A 22,314-nucleotide genomic window follows, 5' to 3' on the forward strand; every position below is an offset into this window, starting at 1 on the left:
ATTATAAAGGTTGGTGTGTCCCCTTTAGTCTACATACCATGCCATAGCATGTTACCACTTTATGTACAACGCTCATTTATTATACAGAGTGAAACTCAGCTTCAAATAAATCAGAAAACAAACACACCAAAAAACAAATACTAGTCTAATATAATTATGAATGAATGAAACGGGTATCTCAGATCCAGACTGGTAAATACAGACAGCTAGCAACATCTGTCCAATATCTGGCAGAAGCTCAGTCAATAGGGAGTTGGGTTGGGAACTGGAATGTTGCTGGTTCAAGTCCCCATACGGACAACAGTACGGTGTTGAACTGGTAGCTGGAGAGGTGCCAAGGTGCTCTTGGGCAAGGCACCAATCCCCAAATCCCGCCTTTACATAGGCAGCCCCCCTTAATAGAGGATTCATCATTATTTTGTTCCTTCTGGAGGCTATGTTGCAGCGACACCGGGGCTATGTCGGCGCTTAGCGCTGCCCATGGCGATTGTGATTGGTTTAAAGAAATGCCAATAAACCAGAGGATGTTTTTCTCCCATCCTGAAAGGCTGTGTGTGACTAGCCAGACCCTCCTTCGCAGGGCTGTGGAGGAAGGCCTGGCAACGAGAGACTAGTTGGAACGTGGACGGAATAAAAACAAAAATGAAACACACCCTTTAAGTTCATGTTTCATTTAAAGCAGCAAGCATTAGCATGCTAACATTTGCATGTTTGAGTTGATCTAAAGTGGCCTGGCTCCAAAGTCTTTCCAGCTTTCCATTCCTCTTCGCTCTCTCTCTCTCTCTCTCTCTCTCTCTCTCTCTCTCTCTCTCTCTCTCTCTCTCTCTCTCTGTGTTTTGCTCCCTTATTCATGTCGGTGTCCTGCCATCTGTCTCCCATGTTCCTCGGTGGCTGTCAGCCCAGCAGACGAGCTCTGCCGGCGCTCAGAGAAAGAGACTGTCTACAAATACCCAGAAAACCCCTGATCACAAAAATAATGCCCATTATTGAGGCCTGACTCACCGGGTTACTGCTGGGCGGGTCTCCTGCAGTACAGAGAGAGAGAAAGAGAGACATGTGTGAAAAGCATTGGCGTAATTTACAGGGGCCAGTTTTGATTATCGGTAATCAAAACTGGCCGGGGTAATGAAGTCAACAAGTTTAAATGCTGTGGCAAGCAAATATTTGTTAAGATTATAGATAGTATTATTTCTAGAAAAAAAAAAAACATCCCAAAACACATGCAGGTTTGGAACCTTCAGAACATTTTAAACAATACAGCAGATTAATTGATACATTAATAATAATAATAATGATAATATTTACATGGATAAAGACATTTGCATGCAGAAAAGGCACAAATTGTTGCAGAAAAATTGACCAAAATGCAAACGTTTTTGCCAGATAAGTGGAGATCTCAACACCCTCCCAAAACCCAAAGTTATAGAGACAGAGATATTACACATAAGCAACAACATGTAGTTAGATAGATAGATAGATAGATAGATAGATAGATAGATAGATAGATAGATAGATAGATAGATAGATAGATAGATAGTAGATAGATAGATAGATAGATAGATAGATAGATGAAAATCAGTGCATGAAAATAAGAGCAAGTCTGCACCAGCCGAGGGACAGCCAGATTTAGCAGAGGGGGTGTGTGGGCGGCAGGAAGTGTGTGTGTTGTCATAAACTTGAGGGAACACTGTCCAGAGCTGACAGAATCAGGGATTTACTGTATGAAAGGCGATAAAAGCAGGTCTCTTTAGTGTGGCGTTAATTCCGAACAAACTGTAGGTGTACTGCTGACGGTCTCACAGACTAGCTAACAAATATCCCTACTTCAGTTTGACTCAGGATTCTCGCTTGTTACCCATAATGGATTTTTAACCTTTATTCATCCAAGGAAGGATGTTGCTGAGCACACTTTCTGTTTCCTCCAATGTCCTGCTTATTTTTATGCAGTTACACACGTTCCCACCAGCAACTGACACAACTGTCTATATATCCCTGCCTCTGCTTTAGTTTTTATCCCCTATGGGGCCAAAATGTATCCCTCCGTCAAAGTGATCATACTTCACCAATAGACCATATATTATGAACCTAAAATAGAAGTATTTGAAACTAAGTAAAGCACTGTAATGTGAACAGTCTGTAGTGTAATAGCTAAAATGCGAGCGGCAGTTGCTGGTTGGATTTAGCCGCTACAGAGCTCCGGGACGCCGGCTATCAGCGGCAGCTTTTTAGCCGCTTCATGACGCCGAGCGGTAGTTGCTTGTTGTTTAAGCCGCTAGAGAGCTTTGTGATGTGGGCTACGGACCTCCGTCACAGCTTGGTAGTATCAGCGGTAAAAAAAATGGTGACTTTGAGCCAAGTACAGAGCACTGTGAACTGCGGTTAAATTTAGTCCACAAAATATGAGCATTCTGCCGCCACAAGAGTTAAGATTAAGCAACACGACGACTAGTTAAGATTAGGAAAAAGATTGTGGTTTGTATTAAAACACTCAAGGAACGCACATTTCCTGGGTGAAACTCTTTAGTTGCCGGTAAGCAAACTCCTCTCCCTGGCTTGTAAGGCCTGTGTTTTAATTCCCGACTATCTACCTTGACCGCCTCCCTATGCGGCCAGCTGCGTTCTTGTACATCAGCCGTCAATGTTGCGCATTCGGCAAAGAACCGTGAGATGCTTAGGAATTACAGTGCTTAACTCTTCGTAGCTTTTTGAACGTGTGGTTAGTGAGAACAGTGGTATAAGATAGTGGGACATGAATGACATGCCATTTCTAAGCGGTGTTAGCCAGTAAAAGCTGTGGCATACCATCAGCCACTTTATTTCAGCTCCTTTACTGGTGGCAGTTTGTTAACTTTTACTATCCTAAAAACCTTCCCAGTGGCAGACCACATCCTCCTGACAAACTATAGTGAATATAGTGAATCACTTCGGTTGGTCAAGAGCCAGAACACATATTGTGGACAAGTAACCCACAGCACTGCTCTTCTCATCTGTTATAATAAATTACCTTGTTTTGACAGTCTGCTTCATTAAGCTGTGTAGCTAATATACAACATAGGTAGGCTAAATTCATCAAAGAGTGATGTATAGCAGGCTACTATTTCTACTATGTATTGTTATAATGTGATTTTTATTAAATGGTAAAAAATGTTTTATAGCATCCACTGGCAAGTGTATAATTTGATCAAATGAGTAAAGACCATGCTTTGTGCCCTTGCGCACACTAAATGTGTTCCATTAACCCAGTGTGAGGCAGTGTGAAGGGCTGTAAATTCACAGGTTCTTTAGATTGCTTCTTATACATGTACGGTATCTACCAATCTATTCAATGAAATACCCAGTACTAAGTATCCGCCTTGAAAAATGGGCTTCACTGCCACTTGTCAGGCTGTTCTCAAGATCCATATATACTGTATATATATAGCTACAGAGAGTAAAGCACTGTGCATTTGTATTCTATGTATTTATTGCAGTTTGCACCACATTGACTGCAGCTGGTTAAAGCGCTCTGGTCCACATAAGGAGGAGGTTGGGGTGGATGGCTTTCAAGCCCAGAAAGGGAGTTTGCATTCTGACTTTCACCCAGGAAACACATGTTTAGGTCCCAGGAGTGTTTTAACCCAAGCCACAATCCATTTCTACTCGTTTTGGGGCCTCAACTTAACTGTCCATGCGGCACGACGCACACTTTTTGTCGGCTAAACTTTACTAGCAACAGCCTCGGAAACAACCGCCAGCTCCCGGTGCTCTGTGGCCAGCTCCCGGTGCTCTGTGGCCAGCTCCCGGTGCTCTGTGGCCAGCTCCCGGTGCTCTGTGGCCAGCTCCCAGTGCTCTGTAGCCACTTCACGTTGCTCTGTAGCCACTTCACGGTGCTCTGTAGCCACTTCACGGTGCTCTGTAGCCAGCTCACTGTGCTCTGTAGCCAGCTCCCGTTGCTCTGTAGCCAGCTCACGTTGCTCTGTAGCCAGCTCACGTTGCTCTGTAGCCAGCTCACGTTGCTCTGTAGCCAGCTCACGTTGCTCTGTAGCCACTTCACGTTGCTCTGTAGCCACTTCACGGTGCTCTGTAGCCAGCTCACGTTGCTCTGTAGCCACTTCACGTTGCTCTGTAGCCACTTCACGTTGCTCTGTAGCCACTTCACGGTGCTCTGTAGCCAGCTCACGTTGCTCTGTAGCCACTTCACGGTGCTCTGTAGCCAGCTCACGGTGCTCTGTAGCCAGCTCACGTTGCTCTGTAGCCACTTCACGTTGCTCTGTAGCCACTTCACGGTGCTCTGTAGCCAGCTCACTGTGCTCTGTAGCCAGTTCACGGTGCTCTGTAGCCAGCGCCCAGTAACATTTGGCAGGCTAATTTTAACTGAAGACTGATAAACAAAACTGAAATTGCCCTATAAAGCGGCTTCGAGTTTGTGAAAAGCGCTAAATAAATTCAATTAATTATTATTAGTGTCATGTCATTAGTTGTCACATTACCAGCCAGTGGTTGCCTCATTTTGTAGCATATAATACAAATTTGTGTGCATGCGTTTATGAACGATATCATCCCAACCCGTTTGTGAGAATGCGTTGGACTTGCAGCAAAGAGTTCTGACAGCAGTGTGGAATGTAACATTTACTCAAATACTGTACTTAAGTACAAATTGGAGGTACTTGTACTTTACTCGGGTCCTTTCTTTTCGTGCCATGTTTTACTTCTACTCCGCAACACACCACTTTAATTAAGTTACTTTACAAATAAGGATTTTTGCACACACAACCCATGTAAAATACAATGTTTTATTTTAAATTAAACTACCTAATAATATAAAGGCCTATAAGTAGCCTACAGCTGAAATGATTAAACACTGATTAACAGAACTGTTTTCATTGTTTCCAGTTTGTAAAACTGTTAAGATTTTTCTGCATTGAGTACTTCTACTTTTAATACATTTCCATTTTCCTGATGATACATTTTTACTAAAGTAAAGGATCTGAATACTTCTTACCCCACCGTCTGACAGTAACATAAACCTCACAGTACACATCTTCTGTGTACATGTTGGGGAACAATTGTGTGTTGCCCGGCTGTTTGAGCTCGTCCTTGTCTCTTCTCTCAGGTATGCGCATCCTGGTGACCCTGCTGCTGGACACCCTGCCTATGTTGGGTAACGTGCTGCTGCTCTGCTTCTTTGTCTTCTTCATATTTGGCATCGTGGGCGTCCAGCTGTGGAACGGCCTGCTCAGAAACCGCTGCTTCCTGGGCAACTTCTCCATGTGAGTTCCACGTTTAGTGTGTGTGTGTGTGTGTGTGTGTGTGTGTGTGTGTGTGTGTGTGTGGTGTGTGTGTGTGTGTGTGTGTGTGTGTGTGTGTGTGTTAGGGGTGGGAATCACCAGACGTCTTCCAAAATGATATCATCACAATACTTATGCCACAATACGATATTATTGCGATTTTCAACCTATTGGAATGTTCTGCTATATATTGCAATTTGTAACCTTTTTTCCAACTTCTAATTTTTCCCAATTTCAAATGCTGTCCCCAATAGAAAACTATGTCAACATCTGTTTTATCTAAAAAAAGAAACCTTTCTCTGTTTGTTAATATCACTTCAATTTTATTGCTGCAAGATGGGATTGTCAAGCAGACCAACTAACCAACACAAACGTATGTAATAAAAGATGCTTGACGTCTGGGCATCAATACAGTATTGGCACTTAAAATATTGCGATACTATGCTGTGGGATTTGGTTGTAAGTGGCTAGCTAATTAAATTCAAGTCACAGTGAGTGAATAGCATTAGCATGTCCTAGCTTTGCTAGTCCCTGGTCCCTTTTTAAAGATTTATTTTCAGTTTTTTTTTTCTTCTATCAGATAGTGACAGTGGATAGACAGGCAAGTGGGGAGAGAGAGAGAGGAGATTACACGCAGCAAAGGGCCACAGGTCGGATTCGAGCCGCTGCAAAGGACTCAGCCTACATGGGGGTGCTCACTCTACTGGGTGAGCTAGAGGTCACCCCTCCCTGGTCCCTTTTATAAAATATATATGTACTGTATGTTAAGGTAGGCAATGCATCTTTTATAGAATTGGATAATTTTTATTTATAATGGGAAATGAATGTCTATAAATCAAAGCTATATTGTGTAAGACTTTCTCCCGTCTAGCGCTGAGGTCACATATCGCAATAAACTCTCTCGCCACGCAGTTCAAAGTACATATTGCAACTACGGTAGTCGTCATGCTTCAAAAAGCAAAAGTGTACAAAAGGCCGTCTATCAGCTGTGGTTGTTGGAGTGCATGTCAGACAGTGGCGTGGACGCGTGCTTCACACCTTTCTTAACAAGTTGGGATTTGGTGTGTGCGTCCAAAGTAGCTCCAATGTTCACTCTTTTTTCTGATGACACCAGTCTCTTGTTTTTTTCAGTATCCATTTTCTTTTTCTGGCAAGGAAGAAATCTCCTGTTCCTGAAATCTGGATTTTGAATACGTGTGGTCCTCGGTGTTTCCTAACGAACACAGATTTGTCACACAGCAAATATCACAAATGGAGAATTAAGTGTAACAAACACAAGAATGCTGATATGAAAACATCCACGTCTGAGATAAACAAGAGACTGGGACAGAGCCCTGGGACAGAGCCCTGGGACAGAGCTACATTATACAGATACAGTCATTGTGATGCCTTGCCTTGGCCCTGTTTTTCTTTGCTGAGCTCCATAATCTGGGGTTCGCACTTAGTCACTATAAGTTGCACACAAGCTTCGTAGTGGTCAGTTGTCAAACGAGGGGCTTCATATGTGAGACTATCTGTTCACAGAGATATGTCGATCCGAAGACTGTCGGGAAAGCCAATGCAATGTTCCTGAGACAGCAAAACTTAAGGTATTGTGCTTTTGTAGCATGATTTCTGGCTGTGGCAAAGACTCTGAGGGTGTTAGCTTGCTTCCCATACATGGACATGGTACGTTTGATAGTCTTGTCTGCCGCATCCTTGAAAGTTTTGTTGTTTGGTCTCAAAATGGCGTTCAACACTTAATGTTCGGCAAAGAACATTTTCAAGACAAAGTGCACACAGCACGGTCCCTCTGAAACACAAACTCACTCTTCTGTCCATGAGGGCTGCAATGCCCGGACATTCACTTAAGTTTGGCTTTTGTTGTGCATGCGGATGAGAAAGTACTTCAGCAATTCAGCCAGGATTTTAACACGGCGGCTGTGCTCAGTGGTAGAGCGGTCGCCTGCCAATCGATGCTGCTATCAGAGTGTAAATGGGTGTGTGTGTTTATCTGATTTATCTGATGAGCAGATGGCACCTTGTACGGCAGCCTCGTGTATAAATATGTGTGAATGGTTCCTGTACAGTGTAAAAGCGCTTTGAATAGTTGTTAAGACTAGAAAAGTGCTATGTAAGAACAGCCCATTTGCATTAACACATCAATAACTCTCTTGCACACATATTGCTAGCATGCCATTGGTTAAGGAAGTGTGTGCCGATGAACTTGGATAAAAAAAACTGTCCATGCTGTTTTGAGAGAGATACATTTCTACATTAAGGATTCTACGTCACTAGCCAAGACGAGGTGGCTAACCTGTAGCATGCTATCACTAGCATGCTGGCTCGTTCTCCATGGCAAAACGCTGCTACAACACACACTAGTTGACCATAATCTCCAAAAGAACTACTTCCTGTCCCTGTTCTGCAGGTATTCCACAAGTGTCCCTCGTCTAGAAGAAGTCTCCCAGCTAATCCTGCCTTGTACTGACCAAAGTTGGAGAAACAGTTATCTAGCTGATGTGACCTAGCTAGTAGCTTACCTAGCTACTGCGCATGCGCGACTCCCAACAAAGATGTAAACCTTTCTGGTACAACCTCAAAATACAATTATGAACCTGATAATGAGCATAATATGGGCACTTTAAGCAAATTGACATATTTTTTATCATTGACGTTGATTACGTCCATGAATAGTTCCAGCCCTAATTGGATCGTTCTAAATGGGAGAGATGCACACTAATACTGGATTTATTAATTTCCTACTTAGATCCAAGATGGATGACCCAGGTGAGATTGCAAACAGGTCTGCAAGAGACCAAGGCAAAACATATGGCGTAAACCTTGACCTGGCACACCAAACTGGGTCATGCGTGACAGTCAATGAGGTTAGCGATTATAGAGTGTTATCGTGATGATGAATGGAAGAGTGACGAGCCCTAGAATAATGACAAAGACCCCATGGTATGTGGAAACATGGGCAGACACATGAGTTATTCATGTCCCCTGTGTCATCCTGGCTCCATTACTCTTTGCAGGATTTATGAGATCTCACAGCTGTAATTTAAGATCATGCATAATGGCTGGCGATGAGCTGGCATATTTCTTTTGTCATCTTCATCCATTGATCTTCTTGTATCTGAGAGGTCCGTCCAAAGTCCTAAAAAAATGTTTTGACGCCTTCTTTGCATCGCTGATGCATATTTCAGTGCATTAGCAGAGTAAGCGCTGCTAATTGGGTTGACAGCGACTCTTTATAATGTGGATTGACAATATGCGAGAGCACCCGGTAGGAACCACATCCCATGCATCATCACAAACCAAATGTGTGTCACACTGAGCTCATCAGACCAATATGTGTTCTTATACATCATCTCAAAGTGTGAAACAGCTTTCAAGAATGTATAAATACCAGTGGTGGAATGTAACTAAGTACATTTGCTCAAGTACTGTACTTAAATACTAATTCGAGGTACTTTACTTGAGTCTTATCTTTTCTTGCCACTTTCAACTTCTATTTAGTTACTAGTTACTTAACAAATAAAGATTTTTGCACACGAAACACATAAAATACAGTGTTTTTCTATTGTTGTGTTTTATTAACTTAAACTAACCAACAATATAAAAGGACATACTAGTCCAGCTGAAATGGCTAGACAGTTAAACGCAGAAGTCCTTGGATTGTTTCCAGTTTCCAAAATGTGAGGATTTGTCTGCATTGAGTACTTTTAATTGTAATACTTAAAATACATTTTCCTGATGATACTATACATACTTTTACTTAAGTAACATGTTGACTGCAGGACCTTTACTTGTAACAGAGTATTTTTACAGTTGGATATTAGTACTTTTACTTAAAGTGCTCATATTTTGCTTTTTCTAATTAGTTACATTGTAACTTGTTTTGCCGCTGCCGACTGATCTTGCTTAATATTGGACCCGGGACCCATTACTAAGATTGTTGTTCCCGTCATTCACAAAAGCATAGGAAAACCGGGTCTAGGCTGAAAAAAAAGGTAGTTAACCATTTAACTGTTGACGCTGCATGGTGCTCAACGACCGACTGCTTACGGTGCTCTGTACCTGGCTCACAGTCACCTTTTTGCGGCTAAACTCAACTACCAACTGAAAGGGCTGACCGCTCACAGAGCTCTGTAGCCGGTGTCGGGTGACCAGCCGGCAGCCGCTTCATTTCATTGGATATCACACGAATTGTCGTGCATACGTTATTGGACGATATCATAGGAATCTGTTCATGAGAATGCGTTGGTGTTGACGGACATCAGATATCACACAATAATCGGACACACACACACACACCAGTAATGCAGAGTGCTGTGTCTGTAACAGATATACCAAGAGGTGGCAAGCAAACGTGTGTGCTCGTCTCACACAATGCACACAGGGATCTCCCCAGCCATTTACAGCTGGCTGCGCTGATTAGTTCCTCCGCTCTGTCGGAAGGATTGTTAATCAGAGAAATCAGATGCTGTAGGATTTGCATGGATGTAAAAACCCAACACCACGAGGGGGCAAAAGTCAGTTGTATTTTCTGCCCTGTTTCAGCATCACATCCATAAAGCGTACAAACACAACAGACCACGACCGCTAAGCCACATTAGTGATGGAGAATCGGATCAGGGAGAGATCAATGACTTGTCATTTTCATCTGATGAGAACGCCCATCTGAGCCTTGGCCAAAAGCGAACACCCCTATCTCCTGCTTGTTTTTTTGGGGTATTAAATCTCATCATTGCTGTCAAAACTACTGGATGCTTAACAACTATGTATTATGCAACAAAAGCTTCTAATTTCCAGTACAGTAAAACCTTTTTAGAGGGAAAGATTGTTGCCTGAGCATCCTTAGTACTTTCCCTCATCAAAATCACTTTCATATACTAGTTAGACATGTAAATGTCCATGTGCATATATGAAAATTCATATTAAGATTGTTAGGTGGTATGTATCAATTTTGCTAACATTTTTGGTGTGAATCGGAAACGTAAAGTACCGCCAATAGGCCGGAAAGTGCATCAGGTCGGAAGTGTCCGAGTTTGGCCAATAGCAGCAAGGGGTGTCCAAACGTGGATACAGTGACGTAAGCTAAACTAATACTACGTATTTTAGTCTTTAGTGTTGGCTCAACCATTACGGGATGGAAGTTTCTACAACTGGGTTCACACACTGGGAGAGCGCACTCACAGCGTGCATGTGTGCGTGTGTTATTGTTAAATCTGTAATGAAGAAGCCTAAAGCTTAGAACTAACTTCTAAATAGTTACTTTGTCAAGTTGTACTTAGAGACACAAAATGGACAACTTAACTGCTTCAAGAAATGACACATTTGTGAGTACTGACCGTGTTGCGGCAGCGGGTAATGCCTGGTTAAATTAGTTACTTTTTAGCCTACTTTATGAAAATCTTTTTTATTTTTTTTACCTGGCCCTTAGTCATTTTACCCTGGTACCGGGCCTGATTTAAACCTGTAGACTTTAGGGCTTAAAAGTTCCACCTAGTGAATGCCAAAATTCAAAGGCCAAATCACTTATTATTAAAAAATGCAACTTCTGACTGCCTCTACCTAGAAACAAAAGCAGGTTAGATTTGACAGTGAATGGAGGAAGAGCAAAGACGGTTCTCTTAGGAGAGACATGCCATTGTCTTATTTTGTAAAAAATGTCTGGGAAAACCCTGATAAATGCTTATTTTTTAAACTTCATTTTAGTAGTTATGCTTGACGTAAATCAAGGTTATGTAACATGGGAATGAAGAAATAACACATTCTTCCTCCTAGTCATAAAAAGTTGAATTCCTAAGTAATAGAAAACCCTTGCTCATTTAGGCTCAATGTCACGTTTTTTGACTTTTGACTTGTGTTACTTGTCAGTAACTCAAACAACATTTATTTATGTAGCACTTAACAGCAAACAGCAGGCATCCAAAGTGCTTTACATCATGAACCATGAATAAAACCGCACAACAGGCAATACAAACAATACAAACATGGAAAACAATAAAATCAGAAAAAGTTACATAGAAACAGGAGGAGGAAAGTGGAATTTTCAAACCACTACTATGTATTAAAAGCCATTCTAAATGAATTGGCTTTGAGTCTGGATCTAAAGATATCTACATTTGTAATAGTGGAAATGTCAGGGGCTAACTTGTAATCAAGGAACAGTAAAATGTGCCAAGAGTTGTGTGTGTGTGTGTGTGTGTGTGTTCGTGTGTGTGTGTGTGTGTTCCTATGGCAGCCCAGTGTTCATGTTAAATGATGCTTTGACCTATCATTAGGCCCTGCCGTGGGTATTACGCTGTGCCTTCATTAATCTACCGGGCCCCATGACAGATGACACCATTCTCTAGCCCTGACCTGCCGTTAGCTTTTACTCTCAGCCAAGCAAAGAGCAGATATTTATCCGCAGATATACGGCGGACGGCCCCACTGGCTCGATAAGCAGCATCTAAAGGAATGCCATGGCCTGCTTAGTTGTCCAACCACTGTCACATTTAAGAGTTAAAAATATAAAGTTAAAAATTCTGGCGTATTACACTAGTTTGACAAAAATATGCAAGATTGTACGGCTGTAGCCTGGAGCCTCCCATCTGGTGCCGTTATGCTCGTACTTTTCAAAATAAAAACCTGCATCTGGTCTGCTATGTCTTCATACTTTTTTTGTGTTTTTGGTGTTTAAGTATGTTATAACATGTTTAAAATATGCAAGCATCTCCATTCTATTCTAGGTAGTTTATTTGAAGGTGTTATGAATTGCTTCAGTGTGTGTATTCTATCAAAGCCTGAAAGTGCGCCTCTTGCTGCTGGTGCCATAATCTCACGTGAGTCTGGTTTATGCAATCATAAAACACATGTCCCCGTCCGAAATTGGGCCGGTAAAGGACAGAATTGCCGGGGACGAATTTTAGTCTCAGTCCATCCCTGGACAGTAACAAACCCACTCACTCACACTGATTTAAACGTACCAGTAACTTTGAAGCTCAATTTGCGGCTGCGGTCCGAAATTAATCACAATTCATGTTTTAGGGTCAGCCGTTTTTTCTATAGTGTCCGAATTGTAATTCAAATTTTTTAGGCCACTTATTGTTTCCCAATAACACCGCATAAAACTGGCTGCCATAGCAATGGTAGGGGATGTTTAATTTGTGCAACAGCAAATACGTTTTGATGTGAACGATTGGCGCAGAGAAAAGGACCCGTGTAGTGTCCAATAGTTTTATTTTTTTCATTTTGCTGATCAGCATGGAACTCCCCGATGTAGTTATAGTAGGGATTAGTGAATGATTCTAGAGACTTTAAAGGATGTGTATAATTCACTTCCTGTAGGGTTATAACAGGTCTTTTTTTATTTATTTTTTTTTACCAGAGAGAACGTTATTTAACACATATGCTAGTAATACTTGAAAAAAGACCAATCTACATCCTTTCTAAGGTTTGAATTGAAACGTTTGGCACGTCTCTCAATTAATGGATCTACTCTCTACACCAGCGTAGACTAACCTGCAATATCCTCTCTTTTCCTTGCCAACAGCCCTCTCTCTGTGGAGCTTGAGAAATACTACCACACCGAAAACGACGACGAGAGCCCCTTCATCTGCTCCAAGCCTCGAGAGAACGGCATGAGGGACTGCGGCTCAGTGCCCAAGGTGTACAAGGAAGGAGGCCTGCAGTGCACCCTGGGCTTGGACTATTACAACAGCACTGACAACAACACCTGCATCAACTGGAACCAGTACTACACCAACTGCTCTGCTGGTCTGGTCAACCCCTTCAAGGGAGCCATTAACTTCGACAACATCTGCTACGCCTGGATTGCCATCTTTCAGGTAAAACAGCTGTTCACACCTGTGAGGTGGGGTGGAACAGCTGGACCATAAAAAAAAAAAGAAATCAGTTTGTGAGAGATATGATTTTGCAATGAGGCACATATAGTAGGGTCTGGCTGATGTGCAAGCCTATAATAAAAGATGGAGACAAACTGGGTGGGGGGTGGGGGGCTAATTACAGCTGGTGTATTAGAGAAATAGGGTTTACAGGATTAGCAGGCCGCCACAGCCACACCACCAGACTGCGGCTTCATTTTTCCACACCATTTGCTTGCTATCGCCACATCATCTGTAAAGCCTTTTGTTGGAGAGTTCATTCCTCCCTGTCTAGTGGAGGGGGATCATTTTAAAGGATAAAAACCAGATTGGAGATCAGTTCCCCCAAAGGTCTGGCGGCTGCTCCAGTTTGCCTGCGCAGGGTAAAACACCCAAGAGGAATGTTGGAGATTAGTCTTCTGCTGAGTCTTGGTATTTGGAACTGGACTGTGAAATATGCTCTTTTTTAGTTACATTTAATTCTACTTTGGTTTCTTCTTTTGTGAGTGTCATGATGGCTGTTTTCTTTTTAAAATATATTTTAAAATATTGTTTGTGTGTGTGTGTATATATATAAGTAATGTTAGTACATATAAGTGTTAATAATAGATAAGATAAAACTTTGTCTGTTCACACATTTTTTTTATTGCATTGTCTGCTCCAACAATCAACAGATCAACATTTGTATGGTCAACCAGCAAACATCTGACACACACACACACACACACTTTTTTTCTCTCATCCATTTTGTTATTTTGTCCTGTGAACCACTTAGGGCTGCATGCTTGCATTAAAGGTGCGATGTAAATACTTGAAAATTGATTTTTTTTCTCTCTCTAATCCTCTCCTTTGTGTGTGTTCTTCTTTAGGTGATCACTCTGGAGGGCTGGGTGGACATCATGTACTTTGTGATGGATGCTCACTCCTTCTACAACTTCATTTACTTCATCCTACTCATCATTGTAAGTGCCACTTCGCAGCGCCTCCAGCCGTGTGTGTGCGTGCGCGCCTGCTGATAATTGACAGAGTGGGTCAGTTGCTGGGACGCTTGTGCGAGCATCCGTTGTGAGCGTGTGAATAACAATAATGTCCTCTACCCCTCCTTGTCCTTAGATTGGCTCATTCTTCATGATCAACCTGTGCCTGGTGGTCATCGCCACTCAGTTCTCCGAGACCAAGCAGAGGGAGAGTCAACTGATGAAGGAGCAACGGGTGCGCTTCATGTCCAACGCTAGCACCCTGGCCTCCCTCTCCGAGCCGGGCTCCTGCTACGACGAGCTGCTCAAGTACCTGGTTCACATCGTCCGCAAAGGGGCCAGACAAGTGGCCCATATCTGCAGGTTCCTGGCTCGGCGCGCTGGGCTTAATATCGCTGCCTCGCCCCCTGCGACGGAGCCCCAACGCAGCCAGAGGAGGAGGAGGAAGCCCTCCAGGCAGGGATCTGTGTCGGTTCATCACATGGCACACCACTACCACCACCACCACCACTACCACCTGGGTAATGGCAGCTTGAGGGGAGGAGGGGGCGTCAGGTCTCTGGAGGGTAGGGATGTGGAGGTTGGTGCTCAAAACAACAACAGAGGGGCCCTTGTAGCAACCACCAGCGCCGGTCCTCTTGCTTTGGCTCCACCTCTTTCAGCATCAGCAGCCACCTCTGATACAACCCTGGCAACGTCGTCCCATCCTGCTGGGGAAGCTGCCGTTTTCTCTTCAGTTTGCAGTGAATTCCACGCAGAAACTCTTCGCTGCACCCCCTCGCCCACAAGCCTGGGGCCAACCGCAGACCCTTTCCCGCTTGTCCCGGCTCCCTTGTCTAGGGCCATGAAGAGGAACTCTGTACCTTTTGCGGCTCCAGGGCCTAAGAACTACCCCACTCTGCAGGCCCGAGCCCTGGCAGAGTCCAGACGAGGAAGTGCTGCTGCCAGCACTCTGACTAACATCGGCTTCAACCTGAACATCCCGCCCATGCCCCTGGAGAGACGGCCATCAAGCCTGGTGGACACACACACTCCCACAGGTAGACAAATCACAGCAAACTCACAGGGATGTGGTCACAGATCCATTGCATTGAAGACCAGGATCGTAAATGCAATCAAAAACTTGGAAAGGGTTTGATATTCTCCATTAGCTGCATTCCTTCTGTGCTAGGGTGGATAGTTTGCTTCTTGGAGAATTCCCATTAAGAAAAAAACTGGGAGGCAAAAGGGGGTTTGAAAATAACAAGAGTATATGTCATTCAGTCAGAATCTGTGCTTAATTTCCATATCAATGCTGAAGAAAACCAAGTGACATGCAATTGGAAGTGTTCCTTTTTCTGCAGTCATCCATTTGGTGGAGTACGGTATTGATTTGTCGTGATTAAGATTAAGCCTCGTACCAAAACGCTGTCCAGAGTTGTGTTTTTTTTTTCTCCGTGAGAGACACAAGTGAGTGCTAATTACAGTCAATAAATGTTAATCCCTCATGTCCAAGCTCGCAGCCAGCTCTGTCTGGTCCCAGCCAAGTTTTAAAAGGCAGCGGGCTCAGAAAAAGTCAGAGCAAGTCTCTAAAGGTTGTACAGATGGTGGAAACGCTGGCAGCCAGCCAGACGAGGCATTACTCATAGCACAAAATGCCAATCACCACCAAAACACACTCCCTGTGACACACACCCAACTGTCCAAAAATGTAGTTGTTTAAAACAGATCTCTCTCATTGGATTTGACAATTTGTCTAAACCATGTCAATTATGTAATTCATCACAATCACAGCTGATTTTACTGCAGTTGCCTTCTCCTTGTCTCAGTTTCTCCGTCTCACCTTTCTCACTCGGCTGCAGCCCAGCTCTCCTGCCAGCTGTCGGCTCGTGACCTCAGCACGACCAGCAGAGCCATGGACACAGCCGCTCTGACCCTGGACCCCGAGAGTTGCCCCTACTGCGCCAAGGCCCTGGCCAACGAGTCCGAGGGCGGCACCGAGGGCAATGAGACCCCCGGAGACTCCGACAGTGAGGGCGCGTACGAGTTCACCCAGGACCTCCACCACAGGGACAGGAGAGACAGCCGGCGGCCCACAAAGAAGCAGCGAGGGATTGGCAAAACGTTTGCAAAGGTGGTCCGCTTCTGGAGGCTGGTGTGCGACACATTCAGGAAGATCGTGGACAGCAAGTACTTTGGACAAGGGATTATGATCGCCATTCTGATCAACACTCTGAGCATGGGGATCGAGTACCATGAGCAGGTTAGTGTGTTTCCTGTGTGTCTCATTAAGAATGTGTGCGTGTCTAAATAGAGACAGAGAACATTTGAGTCCCGCCCCCCATTGGCGCGGAAAAGAACCCTCCTAGCCCCATTGACTTGCATTGCGGGAAGGTTCCTCCTCTGTATTTTTGTCTGCTAGCAAACAGAAAAATTCACAAAGCTGCTGTATTTGTATGATGCAAAAAAATAACCAAAACTAAATCCAAGCTTTAATTAAAACAGTGAATACAGACCTGAAGGGGTCCGACGTTGCGTGTGTTTGCTTGACGTATAGTTATCCTAAAACTGACATTTGGATATTTTACTTGGTAACAAATCGCTTGCCGCAAACTTTACGTTGGACGTAACGTTATCTTAGTGTCAGCATCCCACAACCTTCCCGTTCTCCCTGTTGATTCCTCACGTCTGTATCCACTTTTGTCCTCATAAAAGCTCAGTTTTTCCCGGTACGCAGCTTATAAAAACCGATGCCGTGGGTTAGTTACCCTGTTGGTAGTGAATATCACCACACAGTAGCTTTTAGGCATTTTTTTTCTGTTTGCTAGCAGACAAAACTGACGAGGAGACACCTCCACCCAACGCAAGTCAATGGTGAGCGGAGAGTTGTTTTAATAGTAGTTTAATAATAGTAGGCGTGGATTTCAGTAGCTTGCAGCTGTCTGATGGTGCTCGATCGAGGTACAGTTGTGTGTAACGGCAATGAGACCCTAATGAAAGACTGTAGGAAGCTATTAGTTTTAACTAACAGGTCCTCTGTGTACGTGTGCGTCATACTGTGCGATTGTGTAAGCTACACAGCTCCCACAGGCCCAACTGGAATTCCTGATGTCTCTTTCTGGCCTCGGTTGTTTACACGAGTGTGATTACAGCCATGTGAGAGAGAAAGCGGAAGTGAGAGAGAGAGAAAGAGAGAGGTGACTTAATGGCTGTGGAAGAGCCCACAACATCTCACATGAGATCCCAATCCGCAGTCTTTTTAAGGGAGGTTAATCTAACCTGAGAGCGAGGGGTAACTCCGGCCCGTTTCAGAAAGAGAGGTAACTTAACCTCAGAGTCAGTTACTATGGTAACCGAGCCTGTCAACCTAACTTGGTCAGGACCAGGCTTTTTCTCAGTCTCCTCCCTCTGACAGCGTTGTTTCATTACCTCATTCATTCATTCAGTCTGTAGCAGGCGCATTTTAGCGCACTGTCATCTGCATGAATAAATTAACGTGTGGGTTTATTAACTAAGTTAGGCACATTCTAAAACGTTTTTATTCTCCACATGCATGGCATGTCCTTTAGTCAACGATGCCGTTGATGAAGAAGCTGTATAAGACTGCAGGAAGTTAAGATGATACTTAGGCCCCAAATATAGATATATTTTCATTTCCAGATAACTACCTATTTGAACAGTGTCGTTTTTCTTCCCAGTCAGTTATGTAGCCTACATAACCGTATCTGTCCTCCAGTTTTCTTTACAATATTGTTGATGCGGGGCATTTTAGTAAAGCCACTGTATAGCAAAGCCCCATCAGAAGAGTGTGACTCGCTCTGAAACAGGTTTTAAACAGTTTTGTAGATTTCCCCGGACGTAAACCAGTAAGAGACATTAAAAAGGAGTTTAACAGGATTGCAGGTGAATGATTTTGACCCGTTGAAATAAAATATTCTGAATTATAATTTTGTTAATGATGGTGCCGCAGCCTCAGAGTGGGATTAGTAGGCCTAGGACTCTTACGCCTGCAGGATTGAATCTAAATGAAATAGAATATACTTTCATTACCATTTCACCAGTAATATTATAGGTTACCTGTGATTAAATATGAAATACTACACTATATTAGAGCTTACACATTTACTCTAACAGCAATTTTCACCCACACAAATTCTCTTTTGCAGCTGCCACTCTGTTGCTTTTTTTAACGAAATACATACACAGTACGTGCGCATGAGTATTTCCGCCGACCAGTTTGTTTGTGGTTGTTACTATGGTAAGTTGTAGTATCATGGCTCCAGTCAGGCTGCCTTTTTTATTGTGGTGGTGCATTTGCTTAACTCTGAGTGAACCTACTCAGAGTTAATTAAACTCACATCAGCTGTTCTGGAACCAGAGTTTCCCATCTCTGGGTAAATCAACTCAGAATTCAGGGTTAGTTTGTTAAACCTCCTTCCTGAAACGGGCCCCTGGCACTCATATGAAATCTGTGTCAAGACAGTTTCCCTGGATTAAGAAAAAGGCATGCTAATACAAGGCAGTGGTGGAATGTAACTAAGTACATTTACTCAAGAACTGTCGGGATTTGTGAGACTTGGATCCAATAATGCAGAGACAAGGAGGTAATGGAAGAATACCTAGAGAAGATTTATAGAAGATATTAATAAAAGAGGATTGCTGAGGAAGGCAGACAGGCAAAAGAGTTCCAAAAAAACTTAGAAAACTGAAGACTGGGGAGTCTAAAACACAAGGAACGTCGAGACATCGGGAGCAACGAACGCAATGATCTGACAACAGACAAAGGAAGCACAGAAACTAAATTCAAAGGTAATGAGGGTGGTAACGTGGGACAGGTGCGTGAGGGCTGATGAACAGGTGAGACACATCACAAAGGAGGAACAGACACTGAAAACATACACAAAAACCAAACGAGGAAACAAAACACAGAATGAACATGGGTAAAACATAACCAGGAACGAAGAACAGGAAAACGGTAACACAGGGAATGAAATAACAGAATGAAACAGGAAAAACCACAACTGAAAATCACAACCATGACAAGAACTGTACAAATCTGCAATGTAATGTCAACTCTTGAGGTACTTGTACTTTACTTGAGTCTTTTCTTTAATGCCACTTTCTACTCCGCTACATTTCAGAGAGCAATACATTCAACTGACAGCTTCAGTTACTAGCTACTTTACTAATTAAGATTTATGCACAAATAACACATGTAGTTTAATGTGTTAAAATGAATGTGCCCGACAATAGATAGGCCTACAAGTCCAGCTGAGATGATTAGACCAGTAAACACTTTCCAAATTCTAAAATTTGAGGATTTTTCTGCATTGAAATTAGGTCTTCCTAAAGAATTTACGCTGAGCTTTATTTAAATCAGGAGAGTATAGTTGCACTTATACACAGCAAAAAAAGTACGTTTATTAGGATAACAGCTAAATTGATTTAGCAGAGCACCGATTAAAAGATAGATCTTCCTGAAAGAATTTACGCTGCTCTACATATGCTTTTTACAGTTATGAGCAACTGGTAAAAGTTTGGCCAAGATTGGGATGTTGGTTAAATATTGATAAAGTCAACGCTTATTTAAAGCAGCTGTGTTGACTTCTTCATTACTGTGATTGGGACATAGCTTGAAAAACTAACTTTTTCAGTGTTTTTGCACATACATATGGTTACCAAGGTTGCTTACCAACCGCGAGACGCAAGACATCAACCCATGTCTGAAATATTGTTCCGAACTCCTCCCTGTGACTCCGGTGCAGCGGTTCTGTTTGTCACCACAACGTCATTTGGAAAACGGTGGAGTAAAATATAAACATAACGTTTCAGTCTCAAGGTGTTTTATAAGCGCGTTTGAGGCAATTGTGTAGTGTTTTTGGCTTGTCTTTTTGTAAAAAGTAGAACAACACAAGTTGGTGACACACTTTTTGTGTTAGTTTGTATGTGTGTGGTTTTGTGAGCTAGTATAATTTGTGTGGAAGGAGCTTGAAGCCTGGCCATTTTTTTTGGGGTTACTTTCGGTCTCTGACCCAGTGCCTATAAACATGTCCAGATGCCATCCTCGGCACGCACACGCACACGCACACGCACACGCACACACACACACACACACACACACGCACAGAGGGGGTTTATAGCTTTCTTTCTTCAATTGTTACTTTCCCTGACTCTGTGTTTGTCTTTGCTCCTCCTGTTTTCTCCTTCTCTCTTTTTTACTGTGATTCCGTTCTTTCCCCCCCCCCTTGTCTCTTTATATGTTGTCTCCTTTTTGAACAACTATATTTATTATGGACACAAACCGACATGAATGGGTTAAAGCAGCATCACCATCTCAATTTTTTTCATAAAGACATAGAGCAAGCAAGTTCAAATAAAAAGATAACAACTAAATAAAGAAACTTCAATAAATAAATAATACAATATTAAAATGGTTTCCATCCTTAATAGAAAACAGATCATAAAGCTGTCTGAAGCATCAGTCTCAAGCAAATGACAATGGATGTATAAAAGTGGTGAAAGAGTGCATGTAATATCTTAATGAGAAGGGAGGACTGTGAGTCTCTCAAAATAAAAAGGTAGAGCTTCCCAGACTTTGTAGGATTTTTTTGTTGATCCTTTAATAGAAAGTTAAAAAAAAAAGTGTAAGCAACTAAAATACTTAGTAAGGGTTGGGATTAGATCAAGCATTGGCTTACATGGTGTCAATGTCAAGTCACGGATTTATGTCCTTAAAAGTCAGTTAATTTTACACAAATCTCTTGGGTGAAAATCCTGTTTGTTTTTTTAGATACTATTGGCCATTTTTAGGCCTTTATTTTTTTTGGCCAGCTGAAGACATGAATGAGGAGAAAGAGGAGGAATGACATGCAGCAAAGGGTCGCAGGTCGGAGTCAAACCTACGGCCGCTGCTTTGAGGAGTAAACCTCTATGCACGCTCTAACAGGTGAGCTACCCAGGCTCCCTAAAGTCCTGTATTTCTTTGACCCATCGACCACACCAGCTTGCCTTTTTTTGTGGAGTTTGGCGCTCTTATACTTAGTCACTTTACTTCCTTATATATTTTCGCAATATTTACTACGGCCACTAGAGGGCACCATTTAAAAACAAATGTAAAAATAACTCGTTATAGGCTGCTTGCACAATTGACCTATATGGTTGTTGTCTTGGTGAGGAGGGTCTGTTCAGTTACTAGTTCTTCCTCCCATTGTGCTTCCGGGGACACATTTTTAAATGACATTATTGCAACATACAGCATATGATAGTAATGTAGCCCTTTAAAAAGCCCATATGTCGCTCATTTTCAGGTTCATAATTGTATTTTGAGGTTGTACCTCAAAAGGTTTACATTGTTCAATTTTTAAAAAACACCATATTTTTGTTGTACTGCACATTGCTGCGGCTCCTCTTTTCACCCTGTGTGTTGAGCTCTCTGTTTTAGCTACAGAGTGAGTCATCTAACTTCTGTTCCATCTTTGTTGGCAGTCGCACATGCTCACTACCTAGGTAAGGACTACTCACCACTTTGGGCTTTTTCACTTTGTAAACCTATGACATGCACAAAAAGATATGTATAACACAATAAAGGAAAGGGAAAAAGCCAGAAAGCATAATATGAGCTGAATTGCTGAATTCACTGAGTATATCTTTAAAGCTTGCAAATATATTATCAATGTAAGATGTACTGCACTTTGCAAGGCCCGTGCTCTCCAGTTGTGATGCAATCACATCGTTAGATCTAATCTAATTCAGCAGCTGGAAAAAGGTGATGGTCACAAACGAGGCTCAACAATCAAAAGCCAGCCAAATTGAATGTTTTTCTGAATTATGTCCAAATCTTGAGTGTAGAGCTTATTACCGGGCTGGGGGTGAGCTGTGGCAGGGAGAGCAGAAGCCGTGTAGTGAGGAGAAAGATTCTGACGTTCAGAATTTAGCAACACACCAATCTGTTTCTGGGGCCTGAAACCAGTAGACAATTTTGAGTTTGCTGCCCAGTATGCATTGAACTTGGGAGGGCAAGCCCAAGGTCTCTCAATATGTCTCTTTTCTTCCACTACTTCTTTTCCTCCATGTTTTCCTCACTCTTTCGTCTCTTTTGTCACAAACCCTCCATTCTCCCCTTTTTGTCTAGCTCTTTAACCCTTGTGTTGTCTTCCAGTCAAAATAAAAAAAACAACACTTTTGTTGACGATTATCAATGTTTTTAACTTTGTCTTACGTTTTTGTCCCATTCGC

General features: G+C 42.7%; 1 protein-coding gene across 12 annotated transcripts in view; it reads left to right on the forward strand.

The window, feature by feature from the left end:
- Positions 1-22,314, forward strand: part of cacna1g (calcium channel, voltage-dependent, T type, alpha 1G subunit) — a 323,409-nt gene that overhangs the window by 166,655 nt on the left and 134,440 nt on the right. For all 12 annotated transcript variants that reach the window (XM_032502089.1, XM_032502097.1, XM_032502098.1 and 9 more), the window contains exons 6-10: positions 5,093-5,249; positions 12,793-13,087; positions 13,993-14,085; positions 14,237-15,140; positions 15,942-16,342. In XM_032502089.1, coding sequence (XP_032357980.1) covers positions 5,093-5,249; positions 12,793-13,087; positions 13,993-14,085; positions 14,237-15,140; positions 15,942-16,342 — 1,850 coding nt within the window. The remainder of the gene's footprint in view (positions 1-5,092; positions 5,250-12,792; positions 13,088-13,992; positions 14,086-14,236; positions 15,141-15,941; positions 16,343-22,314) is intronic.

Source organism: Etheostoma spectabile, chromosome 21 (assembly GCF_008692095.1).
Source record: "Etheostoma spectabile isolate EspeVRDwgs_2016 chromosome 21, UIUC_Espe_1.0, whole genome shotgun sequence".
NCBI classification, from domain to species: Eukaryota; Metazoa; Chordata; class Actinopteri; order Perciformes; family Percidae; genus Etheostoma; species Etheostoma spectabile.